We start from the raw sequence: 27,036 nt of genomic DNA, 5'->3' as shown, positions 1-27,036 counted from the left end.
CGACGGCGTGGCGATGGGATCTCCCCTTGGGGTCCTTTTCGCCAATTTCTATATGGGTACCGTCGAAGAGAGGGTCTTCCAGAATTCCAACAAACCGAGGATGTACGTGCGCTACATTGATGACACCTTCGTCTGCGCTGACTCCCAGGATGAGATGGAGCAGCTGCGATGTGCATTCCATGACCACAGCTGCCTCATGTTCACGATCGAACATTGCAAAGACCGCTGCCTCCCCTTCCTTGACGTTCTTGTCGAACAGCGAGATTCCGAATTCAGCACGAAGGTGTACACGAAGCCGACGAACCTGGGTATGTGCATGAACGGTGAGAGCGAGTGCCCTGAGAGGTATAAGCGCTCCACCATCAGCGCCTTCGTCAGGAGGGCCCTCTCACACTGCTCCTCCTAGAATGATACACACAGTGAGTTGGAGCGCACCGCCCAGGTCCTCGTCGACAACGGACACACCAATCGTGCTGTTGATGAATCTATAAGGAAAAATATGGAAGCCTGGTACCACCAGGAACCCCGCCCCGATGTTGCAGAGCCCATCAAGCTGTTCTACAAGGGACACTTCCACCGGAGGTACAAGGAGGACGAACAAGCCCTCAAAAAGATCATCGACGAAAACGTCAGCCCCGCCGACCCAGACAAAAAAAATATTAAGTTAATTATCTATTATAAAACGAAGAAGACGAGCAGCCTGGTGATGAGAAACAACCCTTCGGCGCCCCTGCAGGATCCCTTGAAGAAGACGAGTGTGGTCTACCGTTACACATGCCCCGTCCGAGGATGCCTCGGCAAATACGTCGGTATGACCTCCATGCGTTTCTCCAAGCGAATCTCCTGCCATGCTCAAGAAGGAGCCATCTTCAACCACACCAGGACTGCTCATAACAAACGGATAAAGAGAAATGATATTATTCCTAATTTCGAAATAATAGACCAGACAACGGATCCCCGACGTCTGCGCCTCTTGGAAGCCCTCCATATAGGCAAGGAGAAACCAAATCTTAACATCACCCAAGCAACGTTTCTCCTTCCCACCGCCGCCCGGAGAGTAGCGAACGACCCCCCGACAATACCAAATAATCAGGAGCCCCCACAGGATGACAGGATTCCTGTTACGGACGGAATTCCTGTCGTTCATCCCCAGGCACACTACTGTGGTGCTCGCACGAGAGAATCCCCGAGACCTTCGAGGCGAGATCCACGACTTCGTCCAAGACCGGGCTGACCAATGAGAATGCAACTCTAGGTCTGAGCCGCTATAAATACCGCCCCACAGACTTCCTTGCTACAGTCTCTTCAAACGACTCATCCGAGGATGACCTGCGAGAAGGTCGAAACGTTATGTAATACCAGATATACCAGCTATACCAGCACCAATACCAGCCCTTAAACCGAAGACGAACCCGGCACCGAACTGAACTACGCCTACGAAATAATACCAGCACTGACGAAGACCCCTGCTTGACCTGGACCTGATATCCAATAAAAGATTACCTTCAGCATTTATGATTTTTGAAAATTCCTAATATGAATATTGGTCAGTTACTCAGAAACATCGCTGAGCCTGAGAAGCGAATTGTAAGGAAAATAGAAAAAACAATAAATAAAATCAACTCGCTTAATTCTGCCATTCTTTTTAACAATATTATTATTATTATTATTATTATTATTATTATTATTTTGTTCTAAAGGGTCCACAATAATACAAAGTGTTAAGGGTCCGTGTATCAATTTTAAGACTTTACAAAAAGCTTTCGAACCCTTCCCTGGGTTCGTCTTCAGTCCAAATGAACAATTAGTTACAACATGCACAGAGGTGAATTTAAAAATGAGTTGTTGAAGATTGTTGACACCGGTCGTTAGCTCGTTAAGGGACCAGGTGATGAAGAGAGAGGGCAGTTAACTCCAACTAGGTGATTTCCTCTCCCCTATCAATCAGCCAGAAGGATTGATAGGGGAGAGGCAATCACCTAGTTGGAGTTAACTGCCCTCTCTCTTCATCACCTGGTCCATTAACGAGCTAACGACTGGTGTCAACGATCCTCAATGACTCGTTTTTAAATTCACCTCTGTACATGTTGTAACTAATTGTTCATTTGGACTGAAGATGAACCCAGGGAAGGGTTCGAAAGCTTTTTGTAAAGTCTTAAAAATGATACACGGACCCTTAACACTGTATTATCGTGGACCCTTTAGCACATTATATATACTCGAGTGATAGTTTTTCCCTACTAATTATTATTATTATTATTATTATTATTAATTATTATTATTATTATTATTATTATTATTATTATTATTATTATTATTATTATTTGATTTATTTTTTTTTTTTCTTGCTCTATCACAGTCCTCCAATTCAACTGGGTGGTATTTATAGTGTGGGGTTCCGGGTTGCATCCTGCCTCCTTAGGAGTCCATCACTTTTCTTACTATGTGTGCCGTTTCTAGGATCACACTCTTCTGCATGAGTCCTGGGGCTACTTCAGCCTCTAGTTTTTCTAGATTCCTTTTCAGGGATCTTGGGATCGTGCCTAGTGTTCCTATGATTATGGGTACGATTTCCACTGGCATATCCCATATCCTTCTTATTTCTATTTTCAGATCTTGATACATATCCATTTTTTCCCTCTCTTTCTCTTCAGCTCTGGTGTCCCATGGTATTGCGACATCAATGAGTGATACTTTCTTCTTGACTTTGTCAATCAACGTCACGTCTGGTCTGTTTGCACGTATCACCCTATCCGTTCTGATACCATAGTCCCAGAGGATCTTTGCGTGATCGTTTTCTATCACTCCCTCAGGTTGGTGCTCGTACCACTTATTACTGCAAGGTAGCTGATGTTTCTTGCACAGGCTCCAGTGGAGGGCTTTTGCCACTGAATCATGCCTCTTTTTGTACTGGTTCTGTGCAAGTGCCGGGCATTCGCTTGCTATGTGGTTTATGGTTTAATTTTTCGTATTGCACTTCCTACATATGGGAGAGATGTTATTTCCGTCTATCATTCTTTGAACTTATCTGGTTCTTAGGGCCTGATCTTGTGCCGCTGTTATCATTCTTTCAGTTTCCTTATTTAGCTCTCCCCTCTGTAGCCATTGCCATGTATCATCGCTGGCTAGTTCTTTAGTCTGTCTCATGTATTGTCCGTGCATTGGTTTGTTGTGCCATTCCTCTGTTCTGTTTGTTATTCTCCTGTCTCTATATATTTCTGGGTCTTCGTCTACTTTTATTAGTCCTTCTTCCCATGCACTCTTGAGCCACTCGTCTTCACTGGTTTTCAAGATAGTGCCCCAGTGCTCTTATTTCTCGATGTTGACACAGTCCTCTATACTTAGTAGTCCTCTCCCTCCTTCCTTTTCGTGTTATGTATAGTCTATTATTATTATTATTATTATTATTATTATTATTATTATTATTATTATTATTATTATTATTACAATTATTTTTTTGTTTAATATTTTTTTATTTTTGCTCTATCACAGTCCTCCAATTCGACTGGGTGGTATTTATAGTGTGGGGTTCCGGGTTGCATCCTGCCTCCTTAGGAGTCCATCACTTTTCTTACTATGTGCGCCGTTTCTAGGATCACACTCTTCTGCACGAGTCCTGGAGCTACTTCAGCCTCTAGTTTTTCTAGATTCCTTTTCAAGGATCTTGGGATCGTGCCTAGTGCTCTTATGATTATGGGTACAATTTCCACTGGCATATCCCATATCCTTCTTATTTCTATTTTCAGATCTTGATACTTATCCATTTTTTCCCTCTCTTTCTCTTCAACTCTTGTGTCCCATGGTATTGTGACATCAATGATTGATACTTTCCTTTTGACTTTGTCAATCAACGTCACGTCTTGGTCTATTTTGCACGTTATCACACCCTATCTGGTTCTGATAACCATTAGTCCCAGAGGATTCTTTGCGTGGAATCGTTTTTTCTATCACTCCCTCAGGTTGGTTGCTCGTACCACTTTTACTGCAAGGTCATTGATGTTTCTTGCAAACAGGCTCCAGAGGAGGGCTTTTGCCACTGAATCATGCCTCTTTTTGTACTGGTTCTGTGCAAGTGCCGGGCATTCGCTTGCTATGTGGTTTATGGTTTAATTTTTCGTATTGCACTTCCTACATATGGGAGAGATGTTATTTCCGTCTATCGTTCTTTGAACATATCTGGCTCTTAGGGCCTGATCTTGTGCCGCTGTTATCATTCCTTCAGTTTCTTCTTTAGCTCTCCCCTCTGTAGCCATTGCCATGTATCATCGCTGGCTAGTTCTTTAGTCTGTCTCATGTATTGTCCGTGCATTGGTTTGTTGTGCCATTCCTCTGTTCTGTTTGTTATTCTCCTGTCTCTATATATTTCTGGGTCTTCGTCTACTTTTATTAGTCCTTCTTCCCATGCACTCTTGAGCCACTCGTCTTCACTGGTTTTCAGATATTGCCCCAGTGCTCTGTTCTCGATGTTGACACAGTCCTCTATACTTAGTAGTCCTCTCCCTCCTTCCTTTCGTGTTATGTATAGTCTGTCCGTATTTGCTCTTGGGTGTAGTGCTTTGTGTATTGTCATATGTTTCCTGGTTTTCTGATCTATGCTGCGGAGTTCTGCCTTCGTCCATTCCACTATTCCTGCGCTGTATCTGATTACTGGCACTGCCCATGTGTTTATGGCTTTTATCATATTTCCGGCGTTGAGTTTTGACATGAGTATCGCCTTGAGTCTCTGCATATATTCTTTCCTGATCGTGTCCTTCATCTCTTGGTGTTTTATATCCCCTCCTTCCATTATTCCCAGGTAATTGTATCCAGTCTCATCTATGTGTTTGATGTTGCTCCCATCTGGTAGCTTTATCCCTTCAGTTCTCGTTACTTTGCCTTTTTGTATGTTGACTAAGGCGCATTTTTCTATTCCAAACTCCATCCTGATGTCCCCAGATACAATCCTTGTAGTCTGGATTAGGGTATCTGTTTCCTTGATGCTCTTACCATACAACTTGATGTCCTCCATGAACATCAGATGGTTGATTCTGTTGCCTCTTTTCTTGAGTTGGTACCCGGCATCCATCTTCTGTAGTACTATTATTATTATTATTATTATTATCATCCAAAAAGAAATTTATGGTTATGTAACTTCCCAGTAGTTACATAGCTCTAAGTTCCACTTATAGCTATGTAATTACTGGGCAAGTATAATTAAAACTTTTTATTAGAAAAATGTAATTTTTATTAATTTTCCAGGTTATAAATTATGGGAGAATTTATGGAGCTGGTGTCAAGTTTATTCAGCGGCTACTCAAGCAGTTTAATCACAAGCTCTCTGATGAGGATGCTCAAAAACGTGCAACATCGTTATTCGAAGCTACCAAGGGAAAGAAGGGATGGCTGCTAAGTGATAAAGGAGAGGAATTAGCTTCTGAAATACTGTACCCTTATAATGGAGAAGCTATGTCTAGGAAAGAAGTATGATACTTGCTTTTTTTAAGTTGTCTTCAAATGCATGACTTTTCAAAGAAATAAATTCTTGTTACATTATCTGTGTGTAAGTAAAAGTGCAAGATATTATCTGCAGGCTTGATGAAACTGAAAATAAAGAGGATTTTTAGACAAGATGGTAACCAGATTATCTATGACAATAACAGAAACGTACCTGTACCTACTCATTTTATGGTAAATGTCAATTATTCATCTTTTCTGGGCTCAGCCGTGTCGCTCCGTGAAATGTGTCCTCCTTAGCACTATTTCTAGTAAAATATTGCTATGATATCAGAGAACTGCTAAATTGGACATGTCAGAAGTCTCTGACTCGCTCACCTAAATAAAAGGGTGTCGGTTGGATAGAACTGGGGCGAGTGTTAAACCCAAACACATACAAGTAAACCCTCCAATTAGCCTTTTCCTCATCAAAAGACCCTGAAAACGGGGAGCCGACCTATAGGTCACACCCAGCTACCCTGTTGAAGGGGACTGCGGCGTCATTCTTATCGATAGCCTCCCAGCGTTGCACGCTTTTTTATAGCTATCTGTTCTTTTTATTAGTTTCGTTATTCTTTTTCGTTATGGATCGTCAATCTGCCTCTTCACCCAAGTTAAGTACTGGTTCGCCCTTTTTCTGTATTTAGGGAGTGATTTTGCCTTTCGTTTTGCCTTTATTTAGGATTTTGTTAGGCGTCTCCTCCCGTAACGAGCGGTAGCGAGCCGCCATTACGTCGTTCCCTTGTTTTGTACCAATTTCGAGCGGGCTTCTTTCAGTAAATCAGTACCTATATTTATATTTATATACTCGTAACTTATGGTATTTCAGTATATATTTTCAGTATATATTTTATTATGTCTTGGGTGGCAGTTACTTTGTCGATCTTGTTTGATCTACGTTTATTGTTTTCATGATTTCCTGTTTTTCAAGGGGGTCGGCGTTCGTGCACTTTTCTTTGTTTCGTGCTTCGTTGTTTAATCTATCGTTCCCCCCTTCCCCCTTTTATTTTAGTTTGGTATTTTCCATTCAAGAATTCCTCCTTTTTCTTTTCGTCAGCTTACCGTTTGTTTTCGTTTTGTCGGTGAGCAAGTATTTTTTCCTTGTTGCGCCCACCTCTCATCGAGTGCCATTGCGTTTTATATTTTTCGCCTTATTTTCATTACCCCTGTTAAAGCATGTTTTAATTTTTCCCTTAGCTTTAAGTAATTGATTTTATTTTGTCTATGTATATTTGGGTGTTCGGTCGGCAGCTAGCCTTCATAGGCTTTGCCTGCGTTTTCCTCGTGATCCTTATTCGCGGGAATCGCTGGTCACGTGATCGTCCCCCCCCGCCCCTTCAGCCCTCCCTCCCCCTCTCGTGGGACTCCCCGTAGTTGGGTGCCGCTCTCGTTGTTTGTCGCTGACGGCCGGTCCCACCAGCGGAGGGGGAGGTGTAGTGGGTCTCCCCAGGACCTTGGGCTGGGGGGGAGTGTCGCTTCTTAGCCGACCGCCTCCGGAGTTGTTTTAGTCGCACATGCGTTTCAGCCTCGGCTTCCGTGGATTTGTTGCGCTCTGCTTCTTTCACTCCCGGAGCTTACACCCACCCGCCTAAAACATTCCCTCTCCGCATAAGGCGGGTTTAGATTGGGGGGGGCCGGCCGCTCCCGGAGTCATTGAGGTTATGTTTACGGAAGTTACTCTTCGTAGGCGGAGATAGTATATTTGTTATTTTAGTTTTTATTATCATTATTTTTATCTTTATTTTTATTTTTATTTTTCTTGCCACGGAACTTGCGAGTTCATGTGGCCGTCCCGGGTTACTTCGTGTACCCCCCTCTCCGGGTCATACAGCTCCGGGTATACAACTCCGGATGGTTTTTTTTTTCCTTACACAGTCTCCGGGACGTTAACATATGAATATATTTATACCCTTTCTTTTCTTTATAGCCCGGAATGCTCCGGCACAAAAAAAAAAAAAAAAGAAATATACTTCATTATCCTATTAAGTGTGTGCAATTGTTCTTATATATTATTGCACTTACAGGCCTCTCAGTGTCTGGTTGCCGGCTGTAGTGCTGCTCTGCAAGATCCGTGCGGCCATGACGTTTGTCGGGCCACGCCCCCTGTGGCAGTGCTGCTTCCTGATTCCGTGGTCTGGCATCATGAAAACTGTTTTGCCTGCTACGACTTGGTACATCAGGCTACCTCTTCGGGTAAGTTGCCCGCACTGCTGATTCCGATGTTTATTGTATAAAAAAAAAAAAAAAAAAAAAACAAATATTGAAATGAGATAAAGTAAATGATCAATTAAAATTGTTTAAATTAAATTACATTGTTTAATCAATAATTATAGAATAATGTTCAAGGAATTTACTTGGTATTGACACATTCCTTGCATTACAGGCTGAGCAGTCTATTAAGGATGCTGCACTCTCCGCCCTCAAGATCTTGGGTTGGAGGGTTTGGACGGAACGTAGGGAAGGCTTAAGAAGCCATATTCTGTCCCGAGATATGGCGACTTTGCTCTTCCCAGCCGGAAATCTGCCGGATACGTCGATCCAAAAGTAGCGGCACCAATTATCAAATCAATACAAGACTCAGTTATCGAACACCGCAAGAGGCGGAATTGCCGGACCTTGGACTAGAGGAAGTCTCACTTGAAGTGGTTGAGGATTTGCCCGTTACACTAGGCACGGGTACAGGTAACAGTGTTAATGAGGCTAGCTTAGTTAGTCACCGGGATCTTTCCTTGAGTGACTCTGATTCTTCCTCTCCTTCTACTTCCAATTCCTTCATGGGTTTCACAGGAGGTTTGCCCCCTCCCAGGTTGCACTCCTTCTCTGTGATTCCTAAACTAAAGAAAAAACCTGCGGGTAAAACCTTGCTTAAAGGCAGATCAGAGACAATGCCAAGGACTGGGCAGTCACCAGAGCTTCATACACATATTAAAACTAAAATAAAGTCACTTTCCAAACCTTCAATCCCAAGGTCTCAAGGAGGGAAGGGAATTCTTCATATTGCCCTACCAGTCCCATTCCATTAACTTCTAGGGACCGGATACCTCATAAGGTACCGCAAGAGGGACAGGATGATTCTCCTTCCGTTGACCAAGACCAGTTCAACACAAATATTCTAAATCAGGTCAGTGGCCTTGGTAGTTTACTCAGCTTCAGTTTGCAGCAAGGTTTGAAGAAGTGTTTAGCAGGTTAGGTGCTCAGGACTCCCTGATTGCAGGTCTCAGACAGGAGTCGGCAGTTTCGGCCCCTTCTAGTAGCTTGATGCAAGCTCAGAACATGCCTGACGGGTCGTACGCTCCCTCCCTTCCACCCGGGTAATCCCTGGAGGGTGGCTAACTTCGCTCCGTTTGTCAATGGGATGTTGACTATAGAAGGTTGCGGCACACGTAGGCTCGAGGATTTCGAGTTTTTCCCCCCGAAGGTTTACAGCCTCCATTTATCGGCTATGTTAGGCTTACGGAGGCAGCTCTGGTTAGAGAGGATAAGGTCCCCAAGGAGACTGTTATCCTTTCTAGAGATCAGGCTCAGCAAACATGGGTACGGAGCCTAGAAGAGTGGGACTGCTCAAATACTAGAATAACAGCTTTTAAAAGTCCTTTCACCATGTTTACAACTGATGTCGGCAACCCCTTACCCTTTTACATCAAAGGTAGCAGAACTAACACTCCAGGCAGTGACCCGAGAAGAGCCCATGCCCCAGCTTAGGGAGACAGATCCCACATCTTTACTACTCCCAGGTAGGGAGGATTTGTGGGAGGATTTGCCAGCTACGTTCTCGGTAGGCAAGCTGAAGCCAGATTGTGCAATCACCTTGTTTAGTGAACGCCTTCCTAGGCTGTCAGACGCATTGATCCAAGAACCGAATTTGACGCTAAGACACGTCTCGCAAGGTCTCTTAACTCCCTAGTGATGACAGAGACGGCGGCTCGGGAGTACGCTCAGGAGCTGCTGTTTAAGGTCATTGCGAAGTCGTTACTTTTAAGCATGCAATTGTGACTTGTACGACTTTGCGATTGCTAGGAGAAATTGCAGGAAGCATGTTCTGTCTGAGGCGACGATAAGGCACGAAACCCAACAAGCTTCTAGCTTCCTCAATCTGGGGTGCAGATCTCTTCCCAGCTTCAGCAGTATCCGAGGTTCAGAGTTGAGGCATCACGTCTTAACCAAAGCATCAGGTTTGCGTTGGGGAATCCCTTTCAAAAGGAAATCAAGAGTCTTCTTCCTCCAGTTTTAGGGCTAAGAAGAGGCAAAGGAAGTTCCTACCTTTCCAAGTCCCGCAACAGCATCCTGTGCTACAAGCTGTTCCAATTCAACAGTATCCCAGCCTTCGACTTCTAAGGCTCAGCCTCAGCAACAGCATCAATTTGTCTTCCTTTCGCCGCCGTCTAACCAACAGGCCTCCTCACATATTCAGTTGTCGCCCGCTTTTAACCCGGTCCTATGAGAGTCGGGCATTTCACCCCTTTACCAGAGTTGCTAGGGGTGGCAGGGCTAGAGGATCCTTTCGCCAGCGCGGAGGAGCCCAGAGCCCAAGGGCGAACTAGAGGTGCAAGGTCAGGCAGAGGATCCCGGCCTTCATCATATCAATGAAGTTTCTCAGGTAGGAGGCAGGCTGTACCTCTTTCGTCATCGTTGGGGGTTCAGCAGTTGGGCAAAAAGCATAGTATCCAGAGGCCTAGGCTGGAGTTGGATCAAAGGTCCTCCTCCACCCATCACCTTCTATCAGGAACAAACGCAGGAATTGATGGATTACTCCAAGGACCTTCTCCAGAAGGGAGCAATCTCCAAGACGAAGAACTTGAAATTTCAGGGTCGTCTATTCAGCGTCCCAAAGAAAGGGACCGACAAAAAGAAGGGTGATCTTAGACTTGTCCCGTCTAAACTTGTACATTCGTTGCACAAGTTCAAAATGCTGACCATCTCTCAGGTGCGGACCTACTTCCCCGTGGGGCCGTCACCACCGTCTATAGATCTTACAGACGCCTACTATCATGTCCCGATAGCTCGGCACTTCCGCGACCAATTCCTCGGCTTCAAACTAGGGAAAGAAGCCTACTCCTTCAAAGTAATGCCCTTCGGGCTGAATATAGCACCAAGGGTTTTCACGAAAACTGGCGGAGACAGTGGTGCAGGAGCTAAGATCCCAGGGTATATTGGTGGTGGCGTACCTAGACGATTGGCTAATCTGGGAGATGGACAAAGGCAAATGTATGAAAGCCACGGACAAGGTCATGTCTTTCCTGGAATATTTAGGGTTCAAGATCAACAGGACCAAGTCCCGGTTGACTCCGGAGTCCAAGTTCCAGTGGCTAGGGATTCATTGGGACTTGGATTCTCACCAAATCTTTCCATTCCAGCAGGAAAGAGAAAGGAGATTGCATTGCCAAGGCAACAAGACAATTCTTAAAGTGCAAAGAGACTTCGAGAAGGAATCAGGAGAGGATCTAGGCTCGCTCCAGTTTGCCTCAGTCACGGACGTTCTGTTGAAAGCCAAGCTCAAGGACATCAATCGAGTTTGGCGTTCGAAGGCAAATGCCAAGTGTCGGGACAAGTTCGCACCCGGATACCTCTGATTCTCAGAAAAACGCCTGTGCCCATGGACAAAGGCCGCCAACCTAGCCAAGGAGTTACCGTTGCAGTTTCCTCCCCCGTCCCTAGTGGTGCATACGGACGCATCGCTGACAGGTTGGGAGGTTATTCACAGCACGAGAAGGTTCAGGGAACTTGGTCACCTCACTTCCAAACACTTCACATCAACATTCTAGAAGCTATGGCAGTGTTTCTGACTTTAAAAAAGCTCCGTCCTCCAAAGAAGACTCATATCAGGTTGGTCCTCGACAGTGCAGTAGTAGTACACTGTATAAACAGAGGTGGTTCAAAGTCAAGTCATGTGAACCACGTGATGATAGCAATCTTTTCTCTAGCAGCCAAGAACACTTGGCATCTGTCGGCTACTCACCTGGCAGGAGTCCACAATGTAGTGGCAGACGCCCTGTCTCGGTCGGTCCCTCTGGAATCAGAATGGTCACTGGATCAAGAATCCTTCGAGAGGGTTTGCCAAAGAGTACCAGGTCTAGAAGTAGATCTGTTTGCCACAGAGGCAAACCACAAGCTGCCTTGTATATAGCCCCCAATCTGGACCCTCTGGCATACGCTACGGACGCCCTGAGCATAGATTGGAACCATGGTCGAAAATCTATTTATTCCCTCCAGTTGAACCTTCTCCTGAAGGTGCTGCACAAGTTGAGATCCTTCGAAGGCCAGGTGGCTCTCATAGCCCCTCACTGGCCCAAGAGCAACTGGTTTCCCCTTCTCCTGGAACTAGGTCTTCGCCCTCACCCTCTCCCGGACTTGAGACTATCGCAACAAGTTCAAACGAGGACTGTGTTCGATTCCTCAGGTCTTCACAAAACCCTAACTTTATGGATTTCATGAAGTTTGCAGGTAGAGAGTAGGCGACATTGATCCACAGAACATGTTGTTCTTGGAGTCAGACAAGAGAGAGTCTACGCTTCGCCAGTATGACTCAGCAGTTAAGAAATTGTCTTCGTTTCCTCAGAGAATCAAATATCAAAGTAATGACATTTGAACGTGGCCATAACCTTCTTCAGGTCTTTGTTTGAACAAGGCTTGGCAGCTGCAACAATTACAACCACTAAGTCAGCTCTGAAAAAGATTTTTCTTCTCGGGTTTGGTATCAATCTAACCGAGTCTTATTTCACCTCTATCCCAAGGCATGTGCACGTCTTACGGCCCGTTCACAGACCGTCGTCAGTGTCATGGTTTCTTAATGATGTTCTTAGGTTAGCCTCGGAAACAGACAACTTCAAATGTGATTACCAAACCATTTTGCGTAAACTCTGTTCTTATTGAGTCTAGCTTCAGGTGCCAGAATATCAGAGCTGTCATCTTTATCTAGAGATGAAGCGCATATTGAGTTCCTTTCCTCGGGGGACGTGTTGCTTTCGCCAAATAAGCAATTTCTAGCTAAGAATGAAGATCCCTTGATGAGGTGGTCTCCATGGAAGATTGTCCCGCTTCCGCAGGATCCATCGTTATGTCCTGTTAAAACTCTTAAGGACTATTTATCTAGGACGTCTACCTATTCCGAAGGCCCCCTTTTCATTAGAAAAGATGGTGGTACACTATCTCTAAAAGGCATTAGGCAGCAGATTTTATATTTTCATCAAGAAAGCCAGCCCAGGGTCATTCCCCAAGGTGCATGACATTCGGGCAATAGCAACTTCTGTTAACTTCTTCAAATATATGGACTTTGATGATCTGAAGAAGTATACTGGTTGGAAGTCACCCTTGGTTTTCAAAAAGCACTACCTTAAGTCTTTAGAGGATCTTAAATATCATGCAATAGCTGCAGGTAGGCCAGTGTCTCCCACTGCTTCATCATTATAGTAACGTCCTTGTGTCATATGTAATCTTTTCAATTATGCCAGCCTCATTAGCATTTTACCTACCTCAGCAAATGCCTTAGCTATTAGAATAAGTGTATAATCGTGTATAGTTTTACGTACATACAAATTATCTGTAATTATTTTATTATGTATGTGACTTGTTGCAAATGTTGACACATGTTTTGGCTATATAGTATATTTTGTAAATAAATTGTATTTTTTTTTTTTTTTTTTTTCCAATTCTAAACTATTTTATTATTTCCTTTGATTTCATTAATATGATTTTTCCTTTCAGGATAGTATATTCTTGGTGTTTCTCTGGTACAATTTCACGGAGCGACACGGCTGAGCCCAGAAAAGGGATTTGACGTAGGAAAAATCTATTTCCTGGGCGAGGAAGCCGTGTTCGCCCAGTGAAATCCCCCCCTTTTTTCCTTTTTTTCCCCACTTTAAGCCCCCCCCCCTTGCTGTGCACCAAGCTTCTTTGCTATCGATAAGTATGACGCCGCAGTCCCCTTCAACAGGGTAGCTGGGTGTGACCTATAGGTCGGCTCCCCGTTTTCAGGGTCTTTTGATGAGGAAAAGGCTAATTGGAGGGGTTACTGTGGTAGTGTTTAACACTCGCCCCAGTTCTATACCGACACCTTTTATTTAGGTGAGCGAGTCAGAGACTTCTGACATGTCCAATTTAGCAGTTCTCTGATATCATAGCAATATTTTACTAGAAATAGTGCTAAAGAGGACACATTTCACTGGGCGACACGGCTTCCTCGCCCAGAAATAGATTTTTCCTACGTCAAAATCCCTTTTTTGGTATACCAAGGAATACATAAGACCTTAGTAAATTCTTGTTAAGAATTTCTTTTCCTTGCAAATTCCCTCAGGTCTTCCCAATATTCCTCTCATCCCTCTCATTTTTCATGGTTGTCTCTCTTAGTCCTCTTCTTACCATACATCAGTTTTCCCTGGTAAATATTGTATATTCCGTATGCATACTTTCATTAGACAGTGTCACTTATTGATCAGTATATTCCAATCCAGTTACATAGTTCTGTTACCTTCCTCTGTGTTACCACCTATCAGTTAATTCATAATACCCTTCTCAAGAATTTATTTGAAAATGCTACCAACTTCTTTTCCTTAAAGCTGAGTTGTACCATGACTTGTATCCTACTTGAACATTGGTCTGACCATCTAATTATAGTCTTATTATTTTGTGTATTTATAGTGCATTATCATTCCACACCGATTTTAGCATTCCAGTTGAATGTCTAGCATTTTCTATTACGCCTTTTCTATTAACTTTTGAAGTTCTTATTGCATTCATTCATCTTTCAAGACAGTCATACCTGTAATTTGTTTTATACTTTCTTTTTCAGGTGAATGCACTGTTAAGAAAAGCTGAGCAGTGTGGAATAGAGGCTACTTTTGATGAGGTTATAGATGGATCACCTGTTTGGGTTGGTGGCTCTGAGTCTCACATGTTCAACTGCCTTGAAGCTATTGCCAGATCAGACACTCCAAGAACCCCTGCATTGGGAGCTCGCATAACCCGGGCCCTCGAACCTAAATTTGTAGATGACCAATTTATGACTAGCAGAGTTAACTGGGTTGTTCAGAGCTCAGGTGAGTTTCATTAGTTGACTACTTCAGTATTTTTAGCTTTCTGTAAAAGAAAACTAGTACTGAGATGGCTTTGTCCGTCGTCTGCACTTTTTCTTAAAAACTATTGAGGCTAGAGGACTGTCCGGCTGTACTTTTTCTGTCTGTCCTCAGATCTTAAAAACTATCGAGGCTAGAGGACTGCAATTTGGTAAGTTGATCATCCATCTTCCAATCGTCAAACATACCAAATTGCAGCCCTGTAGCCCCATTAGTTTTTATTTTATTTAAGGTTAGAGTTTGCCATGATTGTGAATCTGGAAAAGCAACAGCACAGGTCACCACAGCCGGCTGAGAGTTTCATACAGCATTATACACTGTACAAAAAACTTTATTGTGCTGAGAAAACTTTGGTGCATTTTTTTTATGGTAAATGAATTTCCTTCTGTAGCTTGAAAATACAAAACACTGTAGAAATGCTTTTTCCTTGTTATTTTTATACCTAGTTATCCAACTAGCCCCATTGTAAAGTAAGTGCTTGTTGCTACCTTATGACTGAAGGGATTTGCTTAAAATGTTTACCACTTATTCTACAACTAATAATGAAAATTCTCCTGTGGGGAAATTTAGAAATTCAACCTCTTAAGTTAATTTTTTTTTTGCAGTTGAAAAAATCATGGTGTCACTTTTCAAAATTAATAGTATGTAAAATTAAAATTTTCACAGAAAAGTTATTTTCCCTTGACAAAATCAAGATATATAGTTATACTACACTCATAAATGTTTCATAGAATGACATGATTTTTCCTGGGATTATGACTGATTCTTATTTGTTAGACCAAGTTATTTTAGGAGATCAGGTAGTCTTTGCTAAAGGGGGTCCATCAAGAGTCCCTTTAATTCAACTTCCTCATAACATTTCCTTGATCTCATTTGGTATCCTGTATTATGTAGACTTCTAGGTTTTTTCACTGCCATCCCTAATATAAACAGAATGAGTAAGTAATTACCTTACTCTTGTTGAATTAGCTATGGGTCTCTTAACTCTTAAAGAACCTCAAACAAAGACACAGGGTTGGTTTCAGTGGTAGGTTTATTGAAGTCTTCTCAGTGTTTTCAAGGAGCCAGTCCATATCAGGACAAACAGTTTTCTGATGCATCATAAGATCTGTGGCTTTGTTGCTTAGAAAACTGCAGGGTACTCAAAAGCATTTTATGATTCTCCTTGTTGTAAAAAGTGGGATTTTAGTGAAACCAGTGTACATTTTTTAAAGCAAGGTTTTTCCTGATAGATCCATTACCAGTAATATAGAGCTCCCTCCTTCCATTCCCACTGTTCTTGCAACCTTTTGTAGTATATGGAAAAAGTGATTCTATAGTAGTATATGCAAAAAGTGATACTAACTTGGAGCAACTTGCAGGCTGGAGCAACTTGCAGGCTCAGATGACACTGCATCAACCTGTAAAAAATTTCATACTTATATAAAGTTTGCTGTCATTTCGGTTTCATGCATCTGACTGGGCTTGGAATAAGGAATTTTATGAAAATTAAGTGTCTAAATTAACCATTGATCTACCTAGAAATATATATAAACTGTGAAACAAGTATATTAGTATAAATGTGAAATCTATGCTTTTTTAAATCTGTTTGACTTTTCTTTGATAACCTGATAAGTAGTACTTCACTTAGATCTTATTCAGATGAAGGTTAATACTATTGAATTTTATGTATGATATCTGTAAAATTGATTTCATGATTTTGTATTTTTTCAGCTGTCGATTACTTACACTTAATGTTAGTGTCAATGAAGTGGCTTTTCGAGAAATATAACATTACAGGCCGGTTTTGCATCAGTATCCATGATGAGGTAAGACCCTTTATTGAACTACATCACCATGGAGGGTATGATATTGTTTCACTTTGTGTGTGTGTGTGTGTGTGTTTGTCTTTCAGTATCTTAGCTGAATTACATGAAGGCTAATACTGGCAGTCCCTGGTAATCGGCAGGAGGTTTCGTTCTGACAGCTTGATGATAAGCGAAAATCGCCGATAACCAAAAATTCTGGTTAATGGCGCTTCTGTTAGATATTTATTGGGGCCAGTTCAGTATCTTAGCTGAATTACATGAAAGCTAATACTGGCAGTCCCTGGTAATCGGCTGGGGTTCCGTTGTGACAGCTTGATGATAAGCGAAAATTGGTGATAACCGAAAATGATCAGCGCTGATACCTGGTTAATGGCGCTTCTGTTAGATATTTATTGGTGTCAATACTCTATTGTCGGTACCAATAACTAGAAATTGGCGCTTTTCGGTGCTAGACAAGCCCCATAAAACCAGATCTTTGATAACCGGGTACTGCCTGTACTGTAAACAGATTTATATGAAACTTCATGAAAACATTGAGTGACCCTTGCAGGTGATGAGCTTTCATCCTTTGAGATTTAATGCTTTTTTGCCATAGAAGTCATACCAAATTTTCATCATTATCACACAGTTTATTAATTAGGAGAGGGTCTCTAGTAACTGCTTCTGCAAATTTTCATCCCTTACCATCTGTTCTTTAGCTATTTTGTTATAAGACAGCACAAGCTTATGCTAATTTATAGGAGTTGGAAAATTACATTTGTATTGGTTTGTAATCTGTGGTTGCCATTTCCCATCATGAATGTAACAATAGTGGCAAGTGTATCAGAAGAATGTATGGAAGAGGTGATGGAAATTTTTAAAAGGTTGAAGTGTAATGGAGAGGAAAGAACAGAAAATTAACATGAACAATAGAAAGTTTTAGTGAACCTGGATAGTGAAGCAAATGTTGAAATATCAGAAAGACAGAGTAAATGCAGCATGGACAAAATATGAAGGGATATCTAGACCATGGATAAATAGCACTACCTCATTAAAAGAGAGCAGATTTACAAAGGTCACATGAAGCCTGTACTACTTTCTGCAGCAGAAGTGTGAGCAGTGACAAAGAATAGCCATTCAGCACTTAAGACCGTGAAAAGAAAAAAGATGGAGTTGTACTGGATAGACAGCAACACAAGGGGATTGAGAGAATAAGCGTAATTAAATGGCAGGATGTAAAGGTGAAACTTTGAGAAAACCCCTCAATTGCACTAAGAAGTACTAATCATAAGAGAAGTCAAATACCATAGATGGTGCTTTCAGTCTCAAGGACATTGATCTCGAGTTGGACATGAGCCTCCAGAAAAATATTAAACCACATGCGGCCAGAAAGCATTGGGAGCCAGTGTGAAAGATGAGTGAATTTAGAGGGCTGGAAAGATGTCCGCAGAAGACAACCTTTGAAATCCAGTTAGCTTCCTAGAGGACTGGAAAGATATAAACTGCTTGAAGTATGACTTTAGAAGACCTTGTATGGCAGACAAGGACAGTTTGGGGAGTCTAAGCAACAGACTCCAGGACAACTGGCTGCCACCGTAAATTTCAATATTTAGGATGAGAGGCTCCATCAGGAGTGTGAAGCCAGCTGAACCATCGGGACAGAGTTTAGTATTTGCTTGAAAAGTGTCAAGTGAGGCAGTGAAATCTATTTTTAAGAAGTGACTCAATAAGAGTCAAAGGGTGAAAAAGCATGAAAAGTTTTGTCACTGTTAGTAGCCCCAACCCCAAGAAATCAATACTGTTAGAAGCATGTTCTTCTTGAAGAATTGTAAAGAAATGATTAGGCAAAGATGTACTAAAAGAGAAGAGAGAAAGGCAATCAGTGCTGTTTAAATAGAAGACAATATTATGGGAACTGGAGACTGAAAAAGACAAGTACTCCTTTCTTCCAACAGCTGCATAACCACTTTTCTTATTAACATTTTTCTTTACTGCCTTCACAATCACCTTAATCTTTGTTTTGTTCATGAAACTTACCTGTCAGATATATATATAGCTGTATTTTCTGAAGTCCGACAGAATTTAAAAAACTTCTGACACGCAGTGGTCGGCCAGGTGGTTAGTACCCATTCCCGCCGCTGGGAGGCGGGTATCAGGAACCATTCCCATTTTCTATTCATAATTTTTCTGTCGCCGGTGCTGAAAACACCTGTTTTCAGTACCTCCGGCTTAGGATTTTGGAAACTTCATTGCCGCTAAGTATCCTAATTGTCTTTTAATTTATTTACTTGGATTTGTGGCTAGGCATACGCTATCTTAAATTGATTTGAATTTGATTCATTTTTGCATAAGATATCTGAATCTAGTTAGGCTAGTTTCAGAGGGTGTTGTCTGCAAAGATAGGGTGTGGCTACCGAAAGCTTCGGTAGATCCGCACTTGGTATGCACGAGGGGTATGGGTCTTGCTTCTTTGTTGAGATTTGTCATGTAAGGAGTGTGAGACTTTGTCTAATTCCGTAAGGAAGACGTATGATTCGTATGTACGCAATTAATCATTAAACATGTCTAATTCCGTAAGGAAAAAGTATGATTCGTATGTACGCAATTAATCAGTAAACAAAAGTCAGGGTAGTGAACCTGCTAACCTTCCTGTAGACTTTATTTTGCCTAACCCTATAGTATGGCCTACGGGTTATGAATATGTCTGCGAGAGGTGATCGCTCTCCTTCATTGTTGTGAAGAGTGCTACTTCTGTTATTGTTACTCCTAACCCTGTAATGTTGCCTTCGGGCCCTAAAACAGTGTCTGTAGAGGTTATTGCCCTTTCTCTTATACTCTTTCGATTCGTAACTTAGAATCGAAAGTGCTTGCTTTAGAGAGCAATAGTGAAGTGGCTAAGTGCAGTGACAGTGCCCCTTGTGTAGTGGAGGGTGCGTCAGATCGGCCTTATTTCGCCTCTAGGCCGGGACCTCTGCTTGACTCCCAGGACCCGGGGAGAGAGCATGTCGAAAGCCGAAGGAGGGTTACGAGGAACCCCCACCGATCTGGCGTGCCTTCAGCAGTTTCTGATGAAAATCCCCAGACTGCCAAAGTGCTTCTCGTCCTCCGATACATCCTCCCCGCGCAAGGGTTGGAGCTCTTGAAAGGACTCGCGCCCTCTAAGAAGCTTTAGAGAAGAGGACGCTTCACGTCCTCTCTCTCGTCAGGAGGGAACGTCAGATCCGCCCCATAACGCCTCTAGGCCTGGACCTCTGTCGGACTCCCAGGACCAGGGAGAGGGCATGTCGAAAGCCGAAGGAGGGTTACGGGGAACCCACATCGATCTGGCTGGGCGTCCTCAGTAGGACCGTCTTGACGCTTCCCAGGCTGCGGAAGATCGTGCACGAATCTCGAAGGATTGCTTCTCGTCCTCCGAGGCGTCCTCCCCGTGCAGGGGTTGGAGCTCTCGGAAGGACTCGCGCCCTCTAAATAGAAGCTTTATAGAAGAGGACGCTTCACGTCCCCTCTCTCTCGTTATGCGTTTCAGCGAGAAGTAAGAAGGCGAAAGTCGCCTGATCACGTGTACGTCTTTCCACCGAGAAATATGAAAAAGAAGGCAGTTTCTCTCGCTTGTTTTGACGCCTGTCAGGAGCGTGACGCTTTTCTGCACGCTTCTTTTGACGCTCGGCTTGAACGGGACGCTCGGATGGACGCCAGGCGCGCGCCAGTGGACGCCGAGCGTCCTCGCCAGTGGACGCCGAGCGCGCGCCAGCGCACGCCAGGTTTGTCTCCTGGCTGAACGTTTCTGTTGAACTCTTCAAGCTCTTGTTTAAGATTTGAGCCTCAAGAATGTGAAGTAAGCAGTGCTTCGGAGGAAGCTTAAAGTGAACAGACAACTTCGTCTTCGAAACCCAGCAAGACCTCGGGTTTCATGAATTCAAGAGGTCTCTGTCAATATTATATTGCTTTTCGCAAAGGTGGATGGAGTTAAGGAAAGCTCAAGGGAAGATCTTGTTTTCTCTACCGCAGTCAAGACTTTGCGATAAGGCAGTTATGGGTTATGTAAAGGCTCGACGTCCTGCACGTCAGGACTCTCGGCAACGTTCAGTAGGATTCTTGCAAAGGCACTCATCAAAAGGACGCTCTTCAGGAAAGTGCAAGACAGGACTTCCTTTGCCATACTGCCAATAAATTTTAAGCTTTGGCAGGCATTAGTTGTGATACGGGAGAGGAAGCTGGTTGGAGAGTTTCTTCCTCTTCCCAGGATAATTTTGCAAGCTTTTTAGCCCATCTGAAAGGGTTTTTCAGATGATAGATTTTGTTAGTTTCTAGTCAGGACTACGCTGCCGAATTGAACATAGTCGTTCTACCTGCCGTAAGCCCAGTCTCTTAACAGGATTCTTGCCCCTTCCTCGTTTGAGACGGGAATCGGAAAAATAAAATGCTCGACTTCCTGGATTACGTTTTGTCAATTCAGTGACTTTCCCCCATTGACAATATACTATCTTTTTGTCAAGTAAGTGGGTATCCCCTCATTGACAAAATATCTCTTTGTCCCGTAAATGGGTTAGTTCTCATTGACAAACATCTCATTAACTTGATATTGCGTAAGCGAATAAGCTCTTATTGACAAGATTCGGAAGAGCTCTCATTCGTCATTCGCAGACTCGTACAAGAAATAGACTTGTAGACTACGTCAATGAACGCTTATGTCCAATAACATAAGAAGCTTGAGCTGTCTGCTTCGATTCTCTGAAGTTTTGTTCATGAAACTTGCCTGTCAGATATGTATGTAGCTGTATTTCCGAATTCAGCTATATATATGTCTGCCAGGTAAGTATGAACAAACTTTATTGTGATATAATATCATATTTTGCCTTGCGTTATTTTACTACTGATTGGTTCAAGTCATATACGCTTGCTGTAGTTACCTCTTCGGATGGCAACCGAGAGGTCTATTGTCTATTATTTTAAGGACATTTAATCGTTACTCCCTGCAGCCTTCCAGGAGTTTCCGATTTATCTTTTACCGTTGTATGGTAGTGTTCTGACGACACAAACGCATCTATATATATTTAGCGTTTTCTGTTTCGCTTAAATATACCAGCTTGAGAGTCTCTTTCTGCTCAAAAATAACGGACCTATTTCTTCGTAGAATAGGGTAGCTGGCAACCCAGACATAAAGTTAAGAGACGACGTTCGTAAGCTGCTGGCTGCTGCTGTGTCTGTCCTCCAGTCCAACCGAGCCAGTAACAGATCGTGCGCTGTCATGCGCTGTAGGTTACGTCTCTCTCCTGCGGATTGACTGACTAACCGTATCTCTGTGCTGGCGGTTACGTCTCTCCTGCGGGATTGACTGACTAACTGTATCTCTGTCCTACAATCACGGACTTTAGCCTAAGATTGAGGGGATTTCTTACGTGAATGAATAAACCTTGCATTCGTTTTGCCTTACTATGTTCAACAGAGTTATCTCTTAATCCTTTCGGTGCTCGTTACCGCACGGTATAGAACTACGAGTCTACCGCAACATTTTATATGCTCTCCTGCTTAGGCAAAGCGCAGCCTTATTAGGAAGTAAGCATACTCGGGGAGGGAATGGATGAGCTTGCTGGGGACCATTTCCTTCCTGAAGAAGTGTTTCCCCGAATAGACTGCAATTCAGACCTCCACAGTTTTTTCCTACCGGGAAACTGAAATATTATTCAAGATCTAGGAATGATTCTGAACATCTCTCAGTGCGTCTATCACCTGAGGTGATAGAAAGAAGGTGCCGGACAACTGGATAGGGTTTCAGATGTCCTGGATCTTAATCTGAAAGAAGTAAAAGCAATTCGGTCGTCCCTCCAGTCCTCGAAACGAGTTTTTGGAACCAGTGGTCCAGATCAACTCTGATATTCCACAGCTCTCTCATATCTTAAGAAGTATCTTCTCTCGGTCCCTGTTCGAGTTTACGAGGAAGAGCCTATTATAACAACAGGCGTAAAATGTAACGATCCTCTAGAGGTTCGTTACAGGATTGCAAAAGTCCGTACAAATCGTCTCGATCGACGGCAGCAACTATTGACTTCCGAGTGGAATCTTTCTTTAGAAGTAAGTGGAGAGTTGTGGAGACTTTAGGGACGCCCTTTCATTCTTCTCTTCGATATGTTGAGGACGAAGAGGCTTCTTCTTCTCTGCTCCCTTATTCTCGATCCGGGATCGGTACCATTAAACGCCATCCTATGATATTGAACGGGGATGGATGTTTAGTCTCTTTTCCCCTTTTTCAATCGCTTAGGAAATGTAATAAGAGGATTTATGAGGTCACAGGGAGCGACAATGACGCTGATCGCCCCATGTTGGCCTTCAGGATCCTGGATTCACAGAGGTCACATCCTTCCTAGTTCACTTTCCAAGGACCTTTTCCGAGAGAGTCGGTCTACTCTAACTCGAAAGGTACCTATAACCTCTCCTCTCTGAGTCTGACTACGTTCAGACTATCGAGATGTTGACAGGAATAAGATTACCATCTTCCATGTCCGTCTGAAGAATGGGATAAGCTGGCAGTCACAACTATTAAAGAATACGCAAATATGTTGTTGACGGCCTTTGGGCTCAGAGATTTGCGTCTGTCAAACAACAAAGCCCTTCACGATCTTTGAGTTTTATGGAATCTCGAAACTCGCTCACCATCTACTTTTTGTCTCACCTGTTTTCTCGGAGTCAGACACTCGTGCGAGATCAGGCGACATATAGTAGCCCTGAGTTTCTTGTTGACGAAGTCGGTTGCGTTTATACACCCCCGATGATCGTGTATAACAGACCAGGTTGGACTGTCAGGCATTCTTCCTTCGGGACTGAATCGCCTTTTTGCTCCTCGCTCCTTTCTTCTGGCACCAGAAGCTCGAGTCAGGAGTTGATTCGCTGACGACGTTGGGTTGTGTTGATACACCCCCCAAGGTTTGCTTAGATTGAATCGCCCAGGCAGTCCAGACACTCGTCCTTCAGCGAAGAATAGTGCCTTATGGTCTTCAGGGTACAGCCTTGCTGTCCTTGATTCGTCTGACTGGTCAACTGGTCGGTCACCTGACTTTATTACAGACGGACTGACTGTGCATGTCCAGATCAAAGCTTTCAATATGGAACTTAGACGTTGTCTGAAGTTCTTGATGTCAAAGCATTCGAACCTCTCCTACCTGTTAACTTCTTGCATGTGATCAGGAAGGCCTTCTTCTAACCACCCTAGATACGACAAAGAGGGTTAGTGAGATTTTAAGCCATCGTCACAAGTTTTGGCTTTAGAGAACACAAGGCGGTGTGCTCTCTAAGCCTTCCGTTGTGGCCTAAGAATGGAAACCCATTTTGTCCTTGGGCCAGGAGCTTGGAAGCAAGGATGGCACAAGTTAGTGGGCAGGAGCCAGAGAGAGTCCTGTGCCCTGTCGGGTCTCTCAAGTTTTATCTACATAAAACTCAAGAAAGTCGAAGTCATTCGGGCAATCTGCAGTGTTCCGAAAAAGACCAGACTTGCCCATATCGAAGAACACCCTGGCTTTAGTGTTAAGGAGTTCTTTCAAAAATGCTCCTTCATTGTGTTTGCACAAAGATTTGAAATCTTTTGATCTGAATGCTCACGAGGTGAGGGCGCGGCCTTGGAAGCATTTCAACAGAGCATGGCACTCAGCAACATCCTGAGTACCATGTTTTAGCGAAGCAACTCTGTGTTCACTTCACACTCCCTGCGAGATGTGAAGATGGCATATGAGATCTGCTGCTCGATAGGGCCATACGTGTCTGCAGACACAATCTTGGGGGCAAGAAGTACCACTCATCCTATCCTGTAGAAAATGGTTAGGAAGAGCTCTTAATTTAGTTGTTGAGTCGCCGACAACGGCGACTTCTTAACTCTTAAGCCTTAGTTAACACACCTTAACTTTGGCTAGGTTGGTCAGGTGGTGATATATATATTTATATATATATATTTATTTTACTTCTTAGCCCTCATGGTATGGTCAATATGGTCTAGTCACATTGTGGTCACGCCCCCGTTGACAGATCATCTGGAGTGCACCAGCTTTATAGGTCTCTACCTCGCTGGCAACTCTAGTAAAGCAGAAGCAGACTTGGGTGACAGTAATCATGAAGTCAGCTATGCTAACAGGTGGAACCAAGATGTAAATCATCTGCATGCATTTGTTTCCCAAAATCCTTCTATTCTGTCCCTTCCCACCTCCAACGGTGGGATTCAGCTATATATATATCTGACAGGTAAGTTTCATGAACAAAATGATATTGTTATGATACAATAAAGTTTGTTCATACTTACCTGGCAGATATATATATAGCTGTATTTTCTGAAGTCCGACAGAATTTAAAAAACTTCCGACACACGCAGTGGTCGGCCAGGTGGTTAGTACCCATTCCCGCCGCTGGGAGGCGGGTATCAGGAACCATTCCCATTTTCTATTCATAATTTTTATTTCCACTGTCCCCTGAGGGGAGGTGGGTGGGTACTTGATTATATATATCTGCCAGGTAAGTATGAACAAACTTTATTGTATCATAACAATATCAATTTTTATAAGGGCATATGCATAAAACAGCTCCCAAGGGCCCCTTTCCTTTCTACCCCCTATTTTGTTTCCATTAATGTTCTTTTTTATTTAGTATGTATTCATGTTTGAAATAAATGTTGCACTTTCTTGCAGGTTCGATATATGGTGTCTGAAGAGGATTGTTATAGAGCTGCCTTAGCACTTCAGATTACAAATCTTCTTACTCGCTCTTTGTTTGCAATCAGGTGAGTTAATATTTACAGTAAATTTCATTGCTTTCATTTGATGTAGCATTTTATAGTTATTTATTTTTTGTGATATTTTATTTAGATTTCATAAGAATTCATTGATTTACAATTGCATCTTTTGCCATACATTCCTTTTGTTGCTGCTCCCAGAACTTGTGGTCTTCACACTCATTCCCTTTGTTGTTAATCTATCATAACTTCCAAATTGCTATTCCTATTGATGCTTTTGGAGTTGGTTCGCATTTGATTTGTCTAAACTCTTTTTGATGCTCTAAATGTCAGTTTATATAATTTGTCTAAACTCTCTTAATGAGTCATGAGTGAGTGGTTTTCTTTCCCCAAATGGACCTTTTGTAGGTGGTTTGGTTCTGCATTTTTGTTGCCTGTTGTAAGTGAATATTTTTCCTCTGAGCAGCTGTTTTGTTCATTTTTTTCCTTGGTTATTAGGCGTGTGTATTTTTTCTGCTAATGGCTGTGAATTACAGCTCATCATAGTTGTATTTAGGACATATTAATGTCGATTGTGAAGTTAAGTTTCTCTTACATTTGATTTTATTTAATTTCCATTAAGTTTGGTTTGCATACAGTTCAGTAGCTTTTTTTGCTATTAATTTTTCATGCTGACGTCAGTTTGTTAAGTATTAATTTTTTGCTTTACTTATGTAAGATTTTCATATTCTAGTTAATAGTTTTGCATTTCTTATATCTTTTTATAGTATAACTGGATTATTGAGTTTCTCACTAAGAATTGAATTATAATTTTTCCTTATATTTTGGTAACAATTATATTACCATTGTCAACTTGCTAGTCCATGAAGGGGGCAACATTAAAAAATATTGAAAAAGAAACCCACAAAATCACTGTGTAACTTGTTTACTTCTAAGTATTTACATTTAATTTTACTCCACACTCGAGTACTTTCAGGCCCTATCTGTGGCCCATTTTCAAGAGATGTTTGGGTTGTCAGCCTGGGTCAAGTAAATCCCATGAGTGTGTAAATCAGTTTACCAATTTTATTCCTGAACTGGTCAGTAGGGATATTCTTCACAACCTCAGCTTGCAGCCTTTCCAAAATGAGTTTATGGCAGGACTGCATGCAGCATATGCATTGATTTTAATTTGCCAGTGAAGCTACTGTTATGATTGATAGATGTCCCTTCACTTCGTTCACACAAATATGCATGTAAATTAAAGCAGATGCACATGATACGGGTGTAAATAAGACATCACTTGTTTTACCAGGTGGCCACTGTGGGACTTTGCATAAATTGCAGTTTTATTGAAATTTAATATAATGTTGCTGTATGTTTCTGTCATTTCATTATCTTATATTTTACTTTCAGATTAGGCTTTAAGGATCTGCCACAATCAGTTGCCTTTTTCAGCAGTGTAGATATAGATCAGGTTTTGAGGAAAGAACCCCATTTGGATTGTGTGACGCCATCAAACCCAGATGGTCTCCGGAAAGGCTATGGAATTCCACCTGGTGAATCCCTTGATATTGAAAGGATTTTAGAAATCACCCAAGGAAGACTGGATAAAACAGATAAACAAGAGTTTAGTGAGGATACTTGAGGTTTGTATGAAAATAGAGCTTCTAACATTTAGTGCTCACTACTTTTACATAAAATACCATCTATATATATAAATATATATATATATTATCTGAAGTATGTACCAAAAAGCTTATAGTGATAAGGTTATAAGATCTCTATGAAATATATTTTTGCACTTTAAAGTAAACATGGTTGTGTTTGTGTGATTACCCTTCTCACATGATCTGTAAAATGTTTGAAAATGAGGCTTTAAACCTTCCCACAATGTGAAAAGCTTTGAGATCAATGAAACAGACAGTTAGTAGCTGTTTGTAAACAGTCTTTTGTTTCATCATAAACCCATTATTTTCCATTAGCCTTATCTGTACTAGAAGAAGAAGAAGACAATCTA

The 27,036-nt window shown here is 42.4% G+C and overlaps 1 protein-coding gene across 4 annotated transcripts in view; it reads left to right on the top strand.

Annotated features, from left to right (window-relative positions):
• The window catches only part of LOC135212754 (DNA polymerase subunit gamma-1-like), a 74,995-nt gene extending 48,177 nt beyond the window's left edge, over positions 1-26,818 (top strand). For all 4 annotated transcript variants that reach the window (XM_064246501.1, XM_064246500.1, XM_064246498.1 and 1 more), the window contains exons 5-9: positions 5,239-5,460; positions 14,258-14,504; positions 16,254-16,348; positions 24,994-25,085; positions 26,433-26,818. In XM_064246501.1, the coding sequence (XP_064102571.1) occupies positions 5,239-5,460; positions 14,258-14,504; positions 16,254-16,348; positions 24,994-25,085; positions 26,433-26,664 (888 nt within the window). In that variant the 3' untranslated portion in view covers positions 26,665-26,818. The remainder of the gene's footprint in view (positions 1-5,238; positions 5,461-14,257; positions 14,505-16,253; positions 16,349-24,993; positions 25,086-26,432) is intronic.
• Positions 26,819-27,036: the final 218 nt, after the last annotated feature.

This window comes from Macrobrachium nipponense, chromosome 41 (assembly GCF_015104395.2).
Source record: "Macrobrachium nipponense isolate FS-2020 chromosome 41, ASM1510439v2, whole genome shotgun sequence".
Lineage (NCBI taxonomy): Eukaryota > Metazoa > Arthropoda > Malacostraca > Decapoda > Palaemonidae > Macrobrachium > Macrobrachium nipponense.
Note: the sequence above shows the minus strand (reverse complement) of the source record. Positions and strands in the feature narration are given on the sequence as shown.